The sequence below is a fragment of the Halichoeres trimaculatus genome, unplaced genomic scaffold (genome assembly GCF_033239565.1).
Source record: "Halichoeres trimaculatus isolate MK-OKI-2021-1 unplaced genomic scaffold, fHalTri1.1 fHalTri1_scaffold_1, whole genome shotgun sequence".
Lineage (NCBI taxonomy): Eukaryota > Metazoa > Chordata > Actinopteri > Labriformes > Labridae > Halichoeres > Halichoeres trimaculatus.
In genome coordinates this window covers 39886338-39899148 of record NW_027437179.1, presented here as the reverse complement: position 1 = coordinate 39899148, position 12811 = coordinate 39886338, and the positions used below count along the sequence as shown (strand labels likewise).

General features: G+C 41.9%; 1 protein-coding gene across 2 annotated transcripts; it reads left to right on the top strand.

The window, feature by feature from the left end:
- Nucleotides 1-1434: 1434 nt before the first annotated feature.
- Nucleotides 1435-12811, top strand: rbbp5 (retinoblastoma binding protein 5). Of its 2 annotated transcripts, none has more exons than XM_074680497.1 (14): nucleotides 1435-1617; nucleotides 2327-2352; nucleotides 2550-2722; nucleotides 2861-3001; nucleotides 3130-3292; nucleotides 3483-3592; nucleotides 3693-3812; nucleotides 3989-4142; nucleotides 4232-4303; nucleotides 5685-5802; nucleotides 6451-6520; nucleotides 6636-6871; nucleotides 6985-7215; nucleotides 12456-12811. In XM_074680497.1, exons 1-14 carry the CDS (start codon nucleotides 1599-1601, stop codon nucleotides 12506-12508), a joined length of 1686 nt encoding a protein of 561 aa, XP_074536598.1. In that variant the 5' UTR covers nucleotides 1435-1598; the 3' UTR covers nucleotides 12509-12811. The 2 variants fall into 2 exon arrangements, with proteins under 2 accessions (XP_074536598.1, XP_074536603.1); XM_074680502.1 differs by having other exon boundaries at nucleotides 6985-7062; nucleotides 12456-12809.

Genomic DNA, 12811 nt, shown 5'->3' with positions numbered 1-12811 from the left:
TAAGATATCCAATTTTAGGCAGGATAAATGCAATTTAAAGTTGCCAAACATTTACCAGCTGCAATTTGAAAGTGGTACAAACATTTACCTGTTAATATTTGCCTTTTGTGGTAATATTCAAAATCTTTAAGAATAGAATACTATGTTTAATTTGACTTTTACTGATGCTAATACTTATTTGATGTTGTAGGCCAGTGGCACTCCAGGGGGTACGCAAGATTCAAAAATGTCTTTTTGTCAAAAAGTAGCAACCAAGCAAAATCCCTTTAACACCATTTATTCAGTCAATGTTTGAATCCAATACAAGTTTAAGTTCATAAACTGAATATTAATCCAGTAGACACTAACAGTACAGCACTGTGTTTTAAGTCTTCTTTTCCAACCAAAATTTCTTTGCGCTTGTTCAGGGGTACCTGGCAGAAAAAAACCCATTTCATTTGGGTTACATCACTAAAGAAAGTTTGAGAACCAATGTTGTAGGCTGTACAGAGGCATCAGTATTCTCAGCTCAACTCAGCTCAGCTTAATTTATAAAGCACTTTAAAACAACCACAGATGAAACAGAGTGCTGTACATAAAAGTAGTATTGACTTCAATCTGCTCAGTAATACTGTACAGGAGCTTTGATAAGGTTATCTTCAAAGCTCAAGAGAGAAACTTTATGTTTGAGCAAATTCCAATGTGACCTGAGGACAAAGATTCAAAAGTTTTTTATTGTTAAATTACAAGATATTCAAGGACATGCAGAAAAATTGAAATGTTGTTCGTCGCTTCTGACAATATGAATAACATTAAAGTAAGAATATTGAAAATGTAAACATTTGAATGTGAAATTATTGTGAAATACTGTAAAAAAAGTGAACAATAAAACAACCTGTGTACACAGTGCAGGTAGTGCCATTACAGCCACAAGATGTCAATGTACATGAACAGAAGTGCTATGATGGTAAAAGTCAAACAGATAAAAGGGAATTATTTTTGTGCCAAAAATATTTAATCTGTTGCTGTTTTTAAACCGTTAATTACACTACTCACTGTGAGGATTTGGTCTGAAAGGTCTTTTTCATTAATATGCAGAAATTATATTGTAGTTATGATAGGAACTGTGCACAAATAAGTAGGTTATAGTAGGAAAAGTTTTTTTTTTTTTGATGTTGTGAAAGATGTATAAATGTTATTCTATATGGGGAAAATTATCAGAGTAAAACACAAAATAAAAAAACTACAGGGAGGTTCCTATCTGGACCAAAACAACAATAACAAAACGTTATGTTCAGGCGGTAAACAACTCTTTGGTTTGTATTGTCGGATTGCCATTACATTAAGAAATTAATTCAAGTAATACGTCATAAATATGAATTTACTTAAAAAAAAGATTGGTAAAATCGTCTATAAATTCATAATACGATCCTCCATGAATCGCTGGCTTTTCATTCTGTTCAGGCACATTCCGGGTCGCATTGTTTGGGGTCCTCGGCCTGAAGGCTCGGCGCCAGTCTCCCCGGTTGCTAACAGTTGGAGAGAAAACGAGTGAAGTTTAGAGAAATAATCATTGAAACCAATCCGTTAAGGACATCTGGGTCCTAATTCTTCCAGCAATGAATCTAGAGCTGCTCGGTGAGTTATAAAACTATTTTCTCCCGCAGTTTAAAACCTCGTTTTTCCTTGTTTTATGCGTTCTTGTTATGGTTAGCATTGTATTAGCCTAGCATGCTAACATCTAACGCTTACTATCGGAATGAATATCTCCAGTTTGGTTAAAGATTTCACTGAAAATGAAACACAGCAGCTTCAAAATTAACCTCTTATCAATATTCAAAGACTGTGTGTGAATAATTTTATTTAAAATATTTATATTTAACCTGTAGTGCCTGATATATCTTATTAGCCTCGATATATTGTCTCATTTTAACGTGAAATAACGGTTTCTATTTGGGAATTCGAAGATGTGTATATGTAAAAATCATAATCCGTTCCTTTTTAAACATACAAACTATCTTTGATCTTAATTTTAAGTACATTGGCGTAATTAACAAAATACACCTGTTATTAAGGAATGGGCTTTGTGAGATTATAGAGAGAAGACCCAAATAAATACAAAAGCATGTGTCATAATCTATGGTCATGATGGAGTAATACGGTCTGTATTATCAGGCTGGGAGTTTTTAGAAATTGAGAAAAGATGTACATGTTATTTCTGAGTCAGCTGCAATTTAAAGGTCCTGTGAGGAATTTTTAAGTGATCCTGTAAAAGTCTTGTTTTTGTTAATTTGAGTGCTGGTAGGATATAACCAGGATTCACTAACTTTTTCTATTTCTCTCCTAGAATCGTTCGGGCAGAACTATCCAGAGGTAAGTTCCTGCTCTCAACTTACACATGAGCTTTGGAAGAATTTTTGCTAAATGTTTCTTTGTTGAGATTCACAAAAAAACATTTGAACCACTATCTTTTGATTCAGGCCATGTTTGTGGAGCTACTCCTGGACTGCTTTAGTGCTGATACAGACTCCTCAGTGTTTTTGTGTTTTTTGTGTTTGTGGTGTTATCAGGAGGCAGATGGCACTCTGGATTGTATCAGCATGGCTCTCACCTGCACCTTCAACCGTTGGGGCACCCTGCTGGCTGTGGGCTGCAACGACGGCCGTATCGTCATCTGGGACTTTCTCACACGGGGCATCGCCAAAATCATCAGCGCACACATACACCCGGTCTGCTCGTTATGGTGAGACTCATCATGCACTGTGTGAAATCATGTTTCCAACAGTTGTCATCTTCATATGTTTTAGTACTTAGTGCTCCACCAGGACTGCAGTTTAATGATGTATAAAAACATGTAAGACACCTGTGTGTTTCTCCTCAGCTGGAGTCGAGATGGCCACAAACTGGTGAGTGCTTCCACAGACAACATCGTCTCACAGTGGGACGTCCTCACTGGAGACTGTGACCAGAGGTTTCGCTTCCCATCACCCATCCTGAAACTTCAGTGTCACCCCAGAGACATGTGAGTGACCTGAGTGTTTCTTGTGTTTTGATTTGTAACACACATTATTTTTGCATGTTTTGACCACTGTTGCAGAGAAATCAACAGACTTTCTATTCTGAGCTGACAACAAACTGTGCTATTTTTAGGGACAAGGTGCTGGTGTGTCCCATGAAGTCTGCTCCCGTCCTCTTGACTCTGTCAGACTCCAAACACGTCGTTTTACCCGTGGACGACGACTCAGACCTGAATGTGGTGGCAGCGTTTGACAGGCGAGGGGAGTACATCTACACCGGCAACGCCAAAGGAAAGGTCAGGCTCTCATGGTTTATCTTTCATTCATCACAGTGCACTTCTAGAAAGCAAATATGAACTTCAGAAACTTCAGAGCTTGAAGTGAAAGTAGAATTCAGTTACTTAAGTTTGAGAGTTTTTCTCTACTTATATTTTAAAGCTGTTTAGTAAATCTGCTGTTTAACTTTGTGTCTGCTTTTTGTTTCAGATCCTCGTGTTGAAGACGAACACTCAGGAACTGGTGGCTTCCTTCAGAGTAACAACTGGCACCAGCAACACCACAGCCATCAAATCCATCGAATTTGCACGCAAGGGCAGGTGAGAGGCGTCAAAAGCAAGGAGTTAACTTCAAAAAGATTAAGCTGAGGCATTTCCTCCTGTCTTTAACTCAACTCTTTCTTTCTCCTGTTTTCTGCAGCTGCTTCCTCATAAACACGGCGGACCGGATCATCAGGGTGTACGACGGTAGGGAGATACTAACCTGTGGCAGAGATGGTGAGCCTGAACCCATGCAGAAGCTCCAGGACTTGGTCAACAGGTAGAAGATGCATTAGTCTGTTTTATTTGAGTTGTTTTTTTCTGATAGGAATATTATAAGTGTTGGCTGAATTTTGGGTCAAACACACACTTGAAGATGTTTTGTTTAAGAGTGATGCGTCCCTTTCTTCCTCTGACCTCAGCTTCCTTTCATCCTTGTCTACTTCCTGCATTCAGGACTCCCTGGAAGCGCTGCTGTTTCTCCGGGGATGGAGAGTACATCGTGGCCGGCTCGGCTCGCCAACACGCTCTCTACATCTGGGAGAAGAGCATCGGGAACCTGGTGAAGATCCTTCATGGAACCAGAGGAGAGCTGCTGCTGGACGTCGCTGTAAGGATCCCAGTTCTTTCAGTCTTTGAACATTGTGATGATTTGAAAAGTGACAAACGTTTACCTGACTCCCCTTCATCTCTGTTTAGTGGCATCCTGTCCGTCCAATTATTGCCTCCATCTCCAGCGGAGTCGTGTCCATCTGGGCTCAGAATCAAGTGGTGAGTAGACGTGACAGTAAAGGCTGAGTCGCTGTAATCTTTGTTGACCGCGCGCTTTTTTTTAGGGCTGCAACTAACGATTATTTTTAAAGTCGACTAATCTATCAATTGTTTTTTTGATTAGTCGATTAATCACAGTTATTTTGTGTTTCAACCTAATTTGGCCTTTAAAATGTGCAGACCTTTATAATTCAACCTGTGTGTTTTATTTTCACTGCATTTACCCAGAGTTAGGTTCTCTCCTCTGATTGGTCAGCCCTGTGTCATGTTTGTTTGTTTGTCTTTATTTCATTCATGATCACATAAAAATAAAAGTACAATACAAATAAAAAAATAAATCTCATCCTGAATGAAACAGGTAACAGGGAAATGAAGTTGTTGTACGCAGTGTTGGACAGACCGCTTATTAGTGACTTTGGGCTTGTTTTCTAATGTTTATTGTTTATTGGGGCTTTGCTCTCTGTATGATCCCGCCTGACTCTCTCCCAGCTCTCCATGACAATGCGTTTAGTTTCGTTTTTATTACATGCGTCACTTCCACTTCGCTCATGCGCACTCCCCCTCCTCCTCCCGCTGAGTGTTAGCGGTGCAGTGTGAGCTTGAGAGCGAGAGCTCCATCAGATAAATGTCCTCTCTTTTCAAAAGTTAGAGGAGTTTTGACACTAGTTTGTGACTCAGATCCTGAAAAACTGTCTGTAACAGAGAGTGAAGGAGACTCTAAATCACGTTATCAGACGCTAAACTCCAGGAGCTGTCAGGCTGTCCAAGCCGGAGATGCAGAGCCTCCGTCAGCGCACAGCGCTCTCTGGGAGTGGAGATTTTTCCTCATCAATATTCCTCACGTATGAACTTGGTGATCTTTTCCCATAAAAGTATCCAATAACACAGCACCTCATGCTGTGAACTGAAGTTACAGATGAGTATTACCCCCTGGTATTTGATTTCACCATGTGACAACCACAATAAAAACAATAATACGACGATTGGTCTATTGAAAATGACGTTGATTAATTTTTTATAGTCGACGAGTTGATTATGTTGACTCATTGTTGCAGCCCTACTTTTGTTTGCTTTGAGTTACATTCGGCACAGGTGTACACAAAAAAAGTCATATGTGCAAGTTTTAAAGCACAGCTGAACCAGAAAAAATTAATGCAGCTTCTCTGAACTCTGGGTGCTTTTGTGGAAACAGCAGCTAGTCCCACAAATACAGGATCTGTCACTGCCTCCCGTGGCTTTTAAGGCACCGGAAAGCTGCAACAGTCACAATCAGAGTTTAATTCCTGCAAAAAAAACGTTTAATTATTGAGTGTAAAATAAAATCCACATTACAGGGATTTTTCCTGTTTTTAAAATGTGCATGATTGATGTGTGTCCGCAGGAAAACTGGAGCGCCTTTGCCCCGGACTTTAAAGAACTGGACGAAAATGTGGAGTATGAAGAGAGAGAATCAGAGTTTGACATCGAGGATGAAGACAAGAGTGAACCCGAGCAGACAGGTAGCAAAAAACACACACACACATCACACCACACTTTGGCTAACTGATGTTTTTAGATCACAAGACACAACTGTGTAAAAGTAACTTTCTGTTTCTGAAACATGCAAATTAAACTATGACCACAGATACTTAAACAAAATTTAAAGTTGATCTGAATGGGGGGAAAAAGGTTTGGAAAAAAGGAGTCACTGCTCTGTATCGGATCAGAAAAACCACATTGAGGATTTTATAAACTGTGCACTAAAAACTGTTAGTGGAAACAAAACTCTCAACGAAACGTCTCCATAAAACAAAAGGCTGAAAAACCCTCAGCAGAAGTCATCCTCTCTTCTTTTTATGCTCAGTTTTTCCTGTGACACTGGTACAGTGTAGACTCACACGGTCATCCTGGATTCACACTTTCTCACACATCAATCCCCACTCTTTGTTTCCTGCTCTGTTCACCGCCCTGTCCACTCTGAATAAAATCAGAAAAAGCCTGAAAAATTAACAATAACGAGGATAAACGACTTGATTTTTGTTGTTTCTTATATTTTGTGTTTGCTGTGACTCAGCATCCTCCATATCTCACAAACACTAGCTGCTGTTCTGCTGTTTTACACACTTGTACACCACGATCTCTCTGATTAAATCCTGCTCATGTTTCAGGAGCCGACGCTGCCGAGGATGAAGAGGTGGACGTCACTACTGTGGACCCCATCGTCGCTTTTTGCAGCAGGTGAGAAACAACAGCTTCATCTGTGCACAAACAGCTGATCTCTAAAAACCCCAGATATCGGTACCTCTTCATCCATCCTTTATCAAACCATTTGATCTCTGCTTGTGTCTCTTAGTGATGAGGAGCTTGAGGACTACAAGGCCCTGCTGTACCTGCCCATTGCCCCTGAGGTCGAGGATCCAGAAGAAAACCCCTTCGGCCCCCCTCCTGAAGCCTCGGTCCAGACCGCAGGGACCGAAGATGCTCCTGGTGGTGGAGACAAGAAGCAGAGACAGCCGTCGTCTGATGGAGGCCCAGCCAAGAAGAAGGCTCGCACCACGACTGTGGAGCTGCCGGGGGTGCCCAGTGACGGTAAACACATTCAGGATGACTCCTGGTTTATCCTCTGAGAGTTTGTTTAATTGTGTAGTGTTTTATTTTGAAAATCTGCCCTCTGATCCTGACTTCCTCCTCTCTCTGCTCAGAGGTGCACCCTCTGCTGGGCGTGAAAGGTGATGGGAAGTCCAAGAAGAAAGCAGCAGGCCGGCCCAAAGGCTCCAAAGGTAAAGACAAAGACTTCCCCTTCAGGCCCAAGCCCTACAGGGGCGAGCGGCCCTCCTTCCCCATGGAGGCCCTGGGCAGCTCGGGCCCAGGAGGAGGAGGAGGAGGAGGTGGAGGAGGGATGAAGGGGAGAGCAGAGGGGGGCCTGGCCACAGGTAAGCATGCCACAGCCACCTGCCCTGCTGCTGCTGGGGGCTCCTGCTAGTCTGACTGACACCTCACCAACCCGGCCGGTCTCAGAGGTTCTGTTTACACCTCGTGTTAACGTCTGCTGAGGGATCACATCACGTTTTGACTACAGGTGTTTGGGAAATGTAGTTTTCTATCCATTCTGGGTTGCAAATCTATCCTGGACCATGCAGCTGATCCACAGCTCGCTCCTTCTCAACCTAACACCGCTGCACCACCTCATTTAGTCTTTTAAAGGCGCTCAGGTTGCTCCAGACACCTGACAGCTGATCGTTCTCAGAGAGATGACGGGACAAAAATGACGAATCAAACCTCAAGTTGTCAGAGAAAGTCAGGGAGGAGTTAGGTGCAGAGATGAGAGATGTGACCTTTGAGCTTTAATCTTAGATGTAAGTAAAACAGCAAATAAAGCTTTAAAGTGTGCTGTGGAGGAGTTAATCACGTTTGACAGATTTGTGTTATGACTGACAAACCACAAGAGCTGAAAGATCCACGACTACAGGCGTTTGTACTGGTGATGAGAAGTTTAGCTCTTTTCAGAGAGACGGTTCTTTTAGCTCAACTCCCAAAGAGGAGCCTGCTCTTTAGACTCCTTATTTAGTATGACAAAAAATGATGATCTAGATCAGGGGTCTACAACCTTTACTTTGATAAAAGCCAGTTTGCCTCAGCTCACCTGGACTGAAGTCATTCTGGAGCCACAAAATCTACTTTACCTTCACAATAAAAACTATTAAGTGTATAGATCATATAAAAAGTTAAAATGTAGTGAATAATTAATAAACAGGAAGTTATTTTGGAATTCATGAAATTGATAATGTGATGTCTTGGATTTTTAGTTTTCAATGAATTTGCTAAAATTAAAAAAAAATTCCCAAAATTTGAAACAATCTTGAAGTTTTTAAAAAATTACAAAAAAAAAAAAGTTCTGGCAAAAATTCAGAGAAAAATCAAAAATGCAAAATTTTGAGAAATTTCAAAAATTAGCAAAACATTTGAAATTTAAATATATATATATATATATATATATATATATATATATATATATATATATATATATATATATATATATATATATATATATATATATATATATATCTGGGGTAGGGTTGCGGGGGCAGCAGCCTAAGCAGGGAAGCCCAGACTTCCCTCTCCCTAGCCACTTCATCCAGCTCTTCCCGGGGGATCCCAAGACGTTCCCAGGCCAGCCGAGAGATGTAGTCTCCCCAGCGTGTCCTGGGTCTGCCCCGGGGTCTCCTTCCAGTGGGACGTGCCCTGAACACCTCACCAGGGAGGCGTCTGGGAGGCATCCTTATCAGATGCCCAGGACACCTTATCTGGCTCCTCTCAACGCGGAGGAGCAGCGGCTCTACTCCGAGCTCTTCCCGGATAGCTGAGCTTCTCACCCTAATATTTAAATTTTTAAAATTTTGAGAGCTAAAAGCAGCCATTGCAAAGGAGTCAAAGAGCCGCATGAGACTCCAGATCCACAGGTTGAAGACCCTCGATTTAGATGCTGCTGCATTTGCAAGTGTCACTCATATTGACGAGTTTTCGCAACGCTCATCACTGCTGTCTGCTGACTTACTCACTGAGCAGGACAAGACACCTAACTGAACCCCCCCCCCCGCTATCACATAATTGTATGATCCTGTATTCTCACATGTGATTAGTTGCATGGCTGCCATGCTGTCAGTCAAACAAAAGTCTGCAGAGATGAGCAACAGAAGAAAAAAAAAAGTTAGGGGTCGACTCCTCTGATTCACTACAAAGTATCGGCTCTTGTCATGTACACAAAGCTGCAGCTTTGATCCTGACTCATCACTTATTGTTGCCCCTTCTTCACCAAACCAGGAAAGAGTAGCACCAAAACTACAGGAAAAAAGTGCTTACGGGGGCTGGAGACCAAAATTACACCTTTAAAACTTTATGACAAAGTTAAAGTAACACTGATTCTTGATGCATTCAAGATGTAAAAAAACAACTTGAGAGGGACAGGGGTATGTGAGGAGGTTCAAAGTGATCTTGAAATAGTATAACTCTTAAACAGGTGCCTCTTTAGGACCTACAGAGTAAAACGAGATCAGATGACTGAAGGTAAGTGGAGCGGCTGTTTTATTTCCAGGTGTGCTCAGCTACACGCTCAGGTGTCCGCCTGTGATCAGACAAACCAGGATGTGTTTTAATACGAGGTGTAAACACGACCAGAGACATCCCTCTCCCTGTACTGCTTCAACCCAACACCAACCCTCTCACCCCCTCTCAACCCCACCCAACTACACCCAACAACAGCTTCACACCCTGCTGCTGCTGGGAAGCCACAGTCTGGAGGAGAGGATCAAATCTGACCTCTGAGGAGAACGTAAAGACGGGGAACAAAATGTTGTTTTTACATTTCCTTTAGGAAATAAGAGGAGGAGAAGGAGGAGAGCATTCCTCTGAGATCCCTTTATAATAAACACAAACCCTGGTTTATATCGGTACGTAGAAGATTCTGTGGAGCAGTATATGCTGATATACGGTCTCCTCATGGCTCCCTAGCCTCAGAAGAAGCATTATGAAACATGTCTGCCTGACCTGCTGCAGTTTTTAGTCATTGTCTCCTTCAGCTTTGGATTGTTTTACTTATACCTCCTGAGTTGTAACAGGGGCCTCACAACAAACAAAAAAAACCTGCTCTGTCGTTTTGTAACCCAAGGATAAAACTCAGCTCCACTTGAAGCTGTCTGCAGCTCTTTCTGCTAAAACTGGGGCCAAAGAATCTGCTTCCTGTTAAGTGTTTTTAAAGTATGTGAAATATGTGGAGAACAAAACCTGCTGAAGTGGAAAATCTGAACTTTCTTGACCAAGGAGGCAAACGTTCGGTGAAACTAGAGAGTTTAGACGTGAGCCTGGATTCTGTCAGACATAATAAACTGATCCTGGAGTCGTAGATTCTCTACTTTAAAGACGGTTGTTGACCAAATCATATCCACAGGTTCATATTGATGTATTGACTTCCTGTGAGTCCAGAGCCTGGTAATCACGGGTCAGATATTTATTGAGCTCCATTGTTGGTTTAGAGTTGTGGCAATAAGTTGCATAAGCCAAATTGTGCTTTGTTTTTAAGCTGGCCAAAAATCTGAATCCTGCTGCTTTCAGCATCTAATATAGACGGAAATGGTCCCTTACAAATTCATTTTTAGTGAGTGAAATCCATCATGCTAGGAGCTGAAATAAAAGGGAAATCAAAAGGTATTTTAAGGTAGAATTAAGTCATACTATGTCAAAAATAAATAAATTTTAACACCAGGGAAAGCGTATGTTAAATCTGTTGGCACAGATTCAACAAATTTAGATAAGAAAAGTGACATTAAAGGCGACATATCATGCTGATCCCTGATTTAATACTTACATATAATATAATACATTTTAAAACAAGACCTTTCACCCCCTGAATTTTCAAAAAGTGTGATATTGTATTTTTTCTGATATCCTAGAACGAGATTTGATGCCTCTGAAAATAGGTCATTGACATCTGGCCGCGAGATTTCGACCTTCATGATGACACGAGGATCCTTTCTTTTTATTGGAGTAATCTGATAAAGCAGCTCCTCCTCTGTGATGTCAGTTAGTCACACAACCGCCACCGAGGGATACACCCACCAAGAGCCGACTGACTGAGTGCTGGATGCAGGGACTCTGCTCTGCTGAGCAGCTCGGCTTTACATGGTGAATTAGCAGTTAAAACCCTGTAGTTTTAGCAGACGTGGTAATACTTGTGAGACTGTGATATTTGCATGCTTGTTCTGACATGCACTGTGAACCTGGACCACAATAACGCTGCGGTAATAACATAGTGAGGAACTGACGGTAGAGGCGATCTTTAGACGACACTTTCAGCATGATGGATAAAACAGACAGAGAAAAGTGAAGGAGCAGGATGGAGCCCTGTTATAGAAATAGTTTATTGGTGAAGTCTGCCTATATTTCCACGTATAAACTATACATGTTACAGTACCGCTTTGACTCACCACACTGAAGCGTCCTGAGATGATCTGTGTCCAGGTGGATTTTCTTCCTCCTGAGCTGCAGAACCGTCCGCGTCTGACTCGGGGTCCAATACAAAAGGACGTATCCTACACTCTGCCATTTTATTAGTGCTATCAATGCCTTACGGTGAAGTTTTGGCAAACAGCAAACTCGCTCAGTCTGCTCCATTCAATATGGCGATTTTGTAAATACTGCCATGCAGCAAAAACTGCCCCCTGGCTCTACCCCCTCCGCCCCTCTGATAGAACTGACCAATCAGAGCACAAAGGGCTGTGACGTTGCGAGGTTACTGGAGGTCATTCTCCAAACGGAGCATTTCAACGAGATCTTCAGAATGGCCTAAAATGAGGATATTGAGAACGCTATTGTGGGGCAATGAAGGAACTAAATGACTTGTACTGAGGGCAGAAATGCTTTACAGGCATCCTAGTCTGGCATAGTGAAAAGGAGAAACAAGCAAGATATGTCCCCTTTAAATCAAAAACAGTGAGTTCCCCTTCAGACTGTGTCTTCCTGACTAACTTCATCCTCCCTCTGACTAATTTGCTGTCGTTTTGAACCCCGGTGAAGTTGGTTTGTAGTTGGCAGATGGGTGTTGACGTGGCTGAACGGTGGGACGGTGCGGCTTGTTTCCCTGCAGGCTAGCTGGCTAGTCTACGTCTACTTCCTGCTTGGCCTCTGACCCTCCTGCTCCCGCTCCCACCTCGCTCCTTTTGGGCTTTTCATGTGACATGAACGTGTGTCTGTCGCCGCGCTGCTCAGGTCCTGTCTTCTCTGTTTTTCTATGTGTCTGAGAGATGGTTGAAGTCTGCTTTTGTTTCTGTTTTATGTCTTTATTTGTCTCACTGTGAACATCCAATCAGAGGAATTAAAGTCTTCATGCAGATTCCACCTTAAACTTTTACTTTTCCACTATTATCAACAAACATTTCCTGATTTATTAATTTATATAGCTACATATAAAACCTTTCTTTTTTGGGAAAAGATTTTGAAGTTATTTTGATGTTTTTATTTCTTTAAATATTGTTTTTCTTTCTTTGCTTTTTCTCATAATTTTATGGTTTCAATCAATTCAAAGTTTTATTTTAGTCTAAGGATATTGTAATCTAAGGCTTGTCTAGTCAGTGTGAATTTCTGTCGTCTGTGATGTGATGATGTGTGTGTTTCTCTGCAGGGAGTCTGGTCTCACAGTCGTACAAACAACACGACATCGGAGGGATGGACTGATGGCCGCTGCGTGCAGTCGTGGCGTAGAACCAGCGGGCTGAAGCAAACAGACACAGAGCCTGGTGTCATGTACAGACTGTGTGAGTGAGCGGTCTGTTTAACGTGCAGACTGTTTGTCCTCTTCAAACCAGAGCACAGAATCACGGGGAAACTCCTCTCCTCTGCTGAGGAAGAGCGAAGCAGCCGAGGCGTCCCAGTAGAGATCACGCCCTCCGTCTCTGTAGGATCCGACATGTATAGTTACATCTGTGTCCTGATAGTGTGTGCGTGTGTGTGCGTCTGTCGTCTTTCTTGTTGTTTTTA

What these genes read in the sequence shown, in the direction of transcription:
- rbbp5 (XM_074680497.1), top strand. An exon ending in TCGGGCAGAACTATCCAGAG is followed by an intron (nt 2,353 to 2,549) that starts GTAAGTTCCTGC and finishes TGGTGTTATCAG; the next exon opens with GAGGCAGATGGCACTCTGGA. An exon ending in AGAGGGGGGCCTGGCCACAG is followed by an intron (nt 7,216 to 12,455) that starts GTAAGCATGCCA and finishes GTTTCTCTGCAG; the next exon opens with GGAGTCTGGTCTCACAGTCG.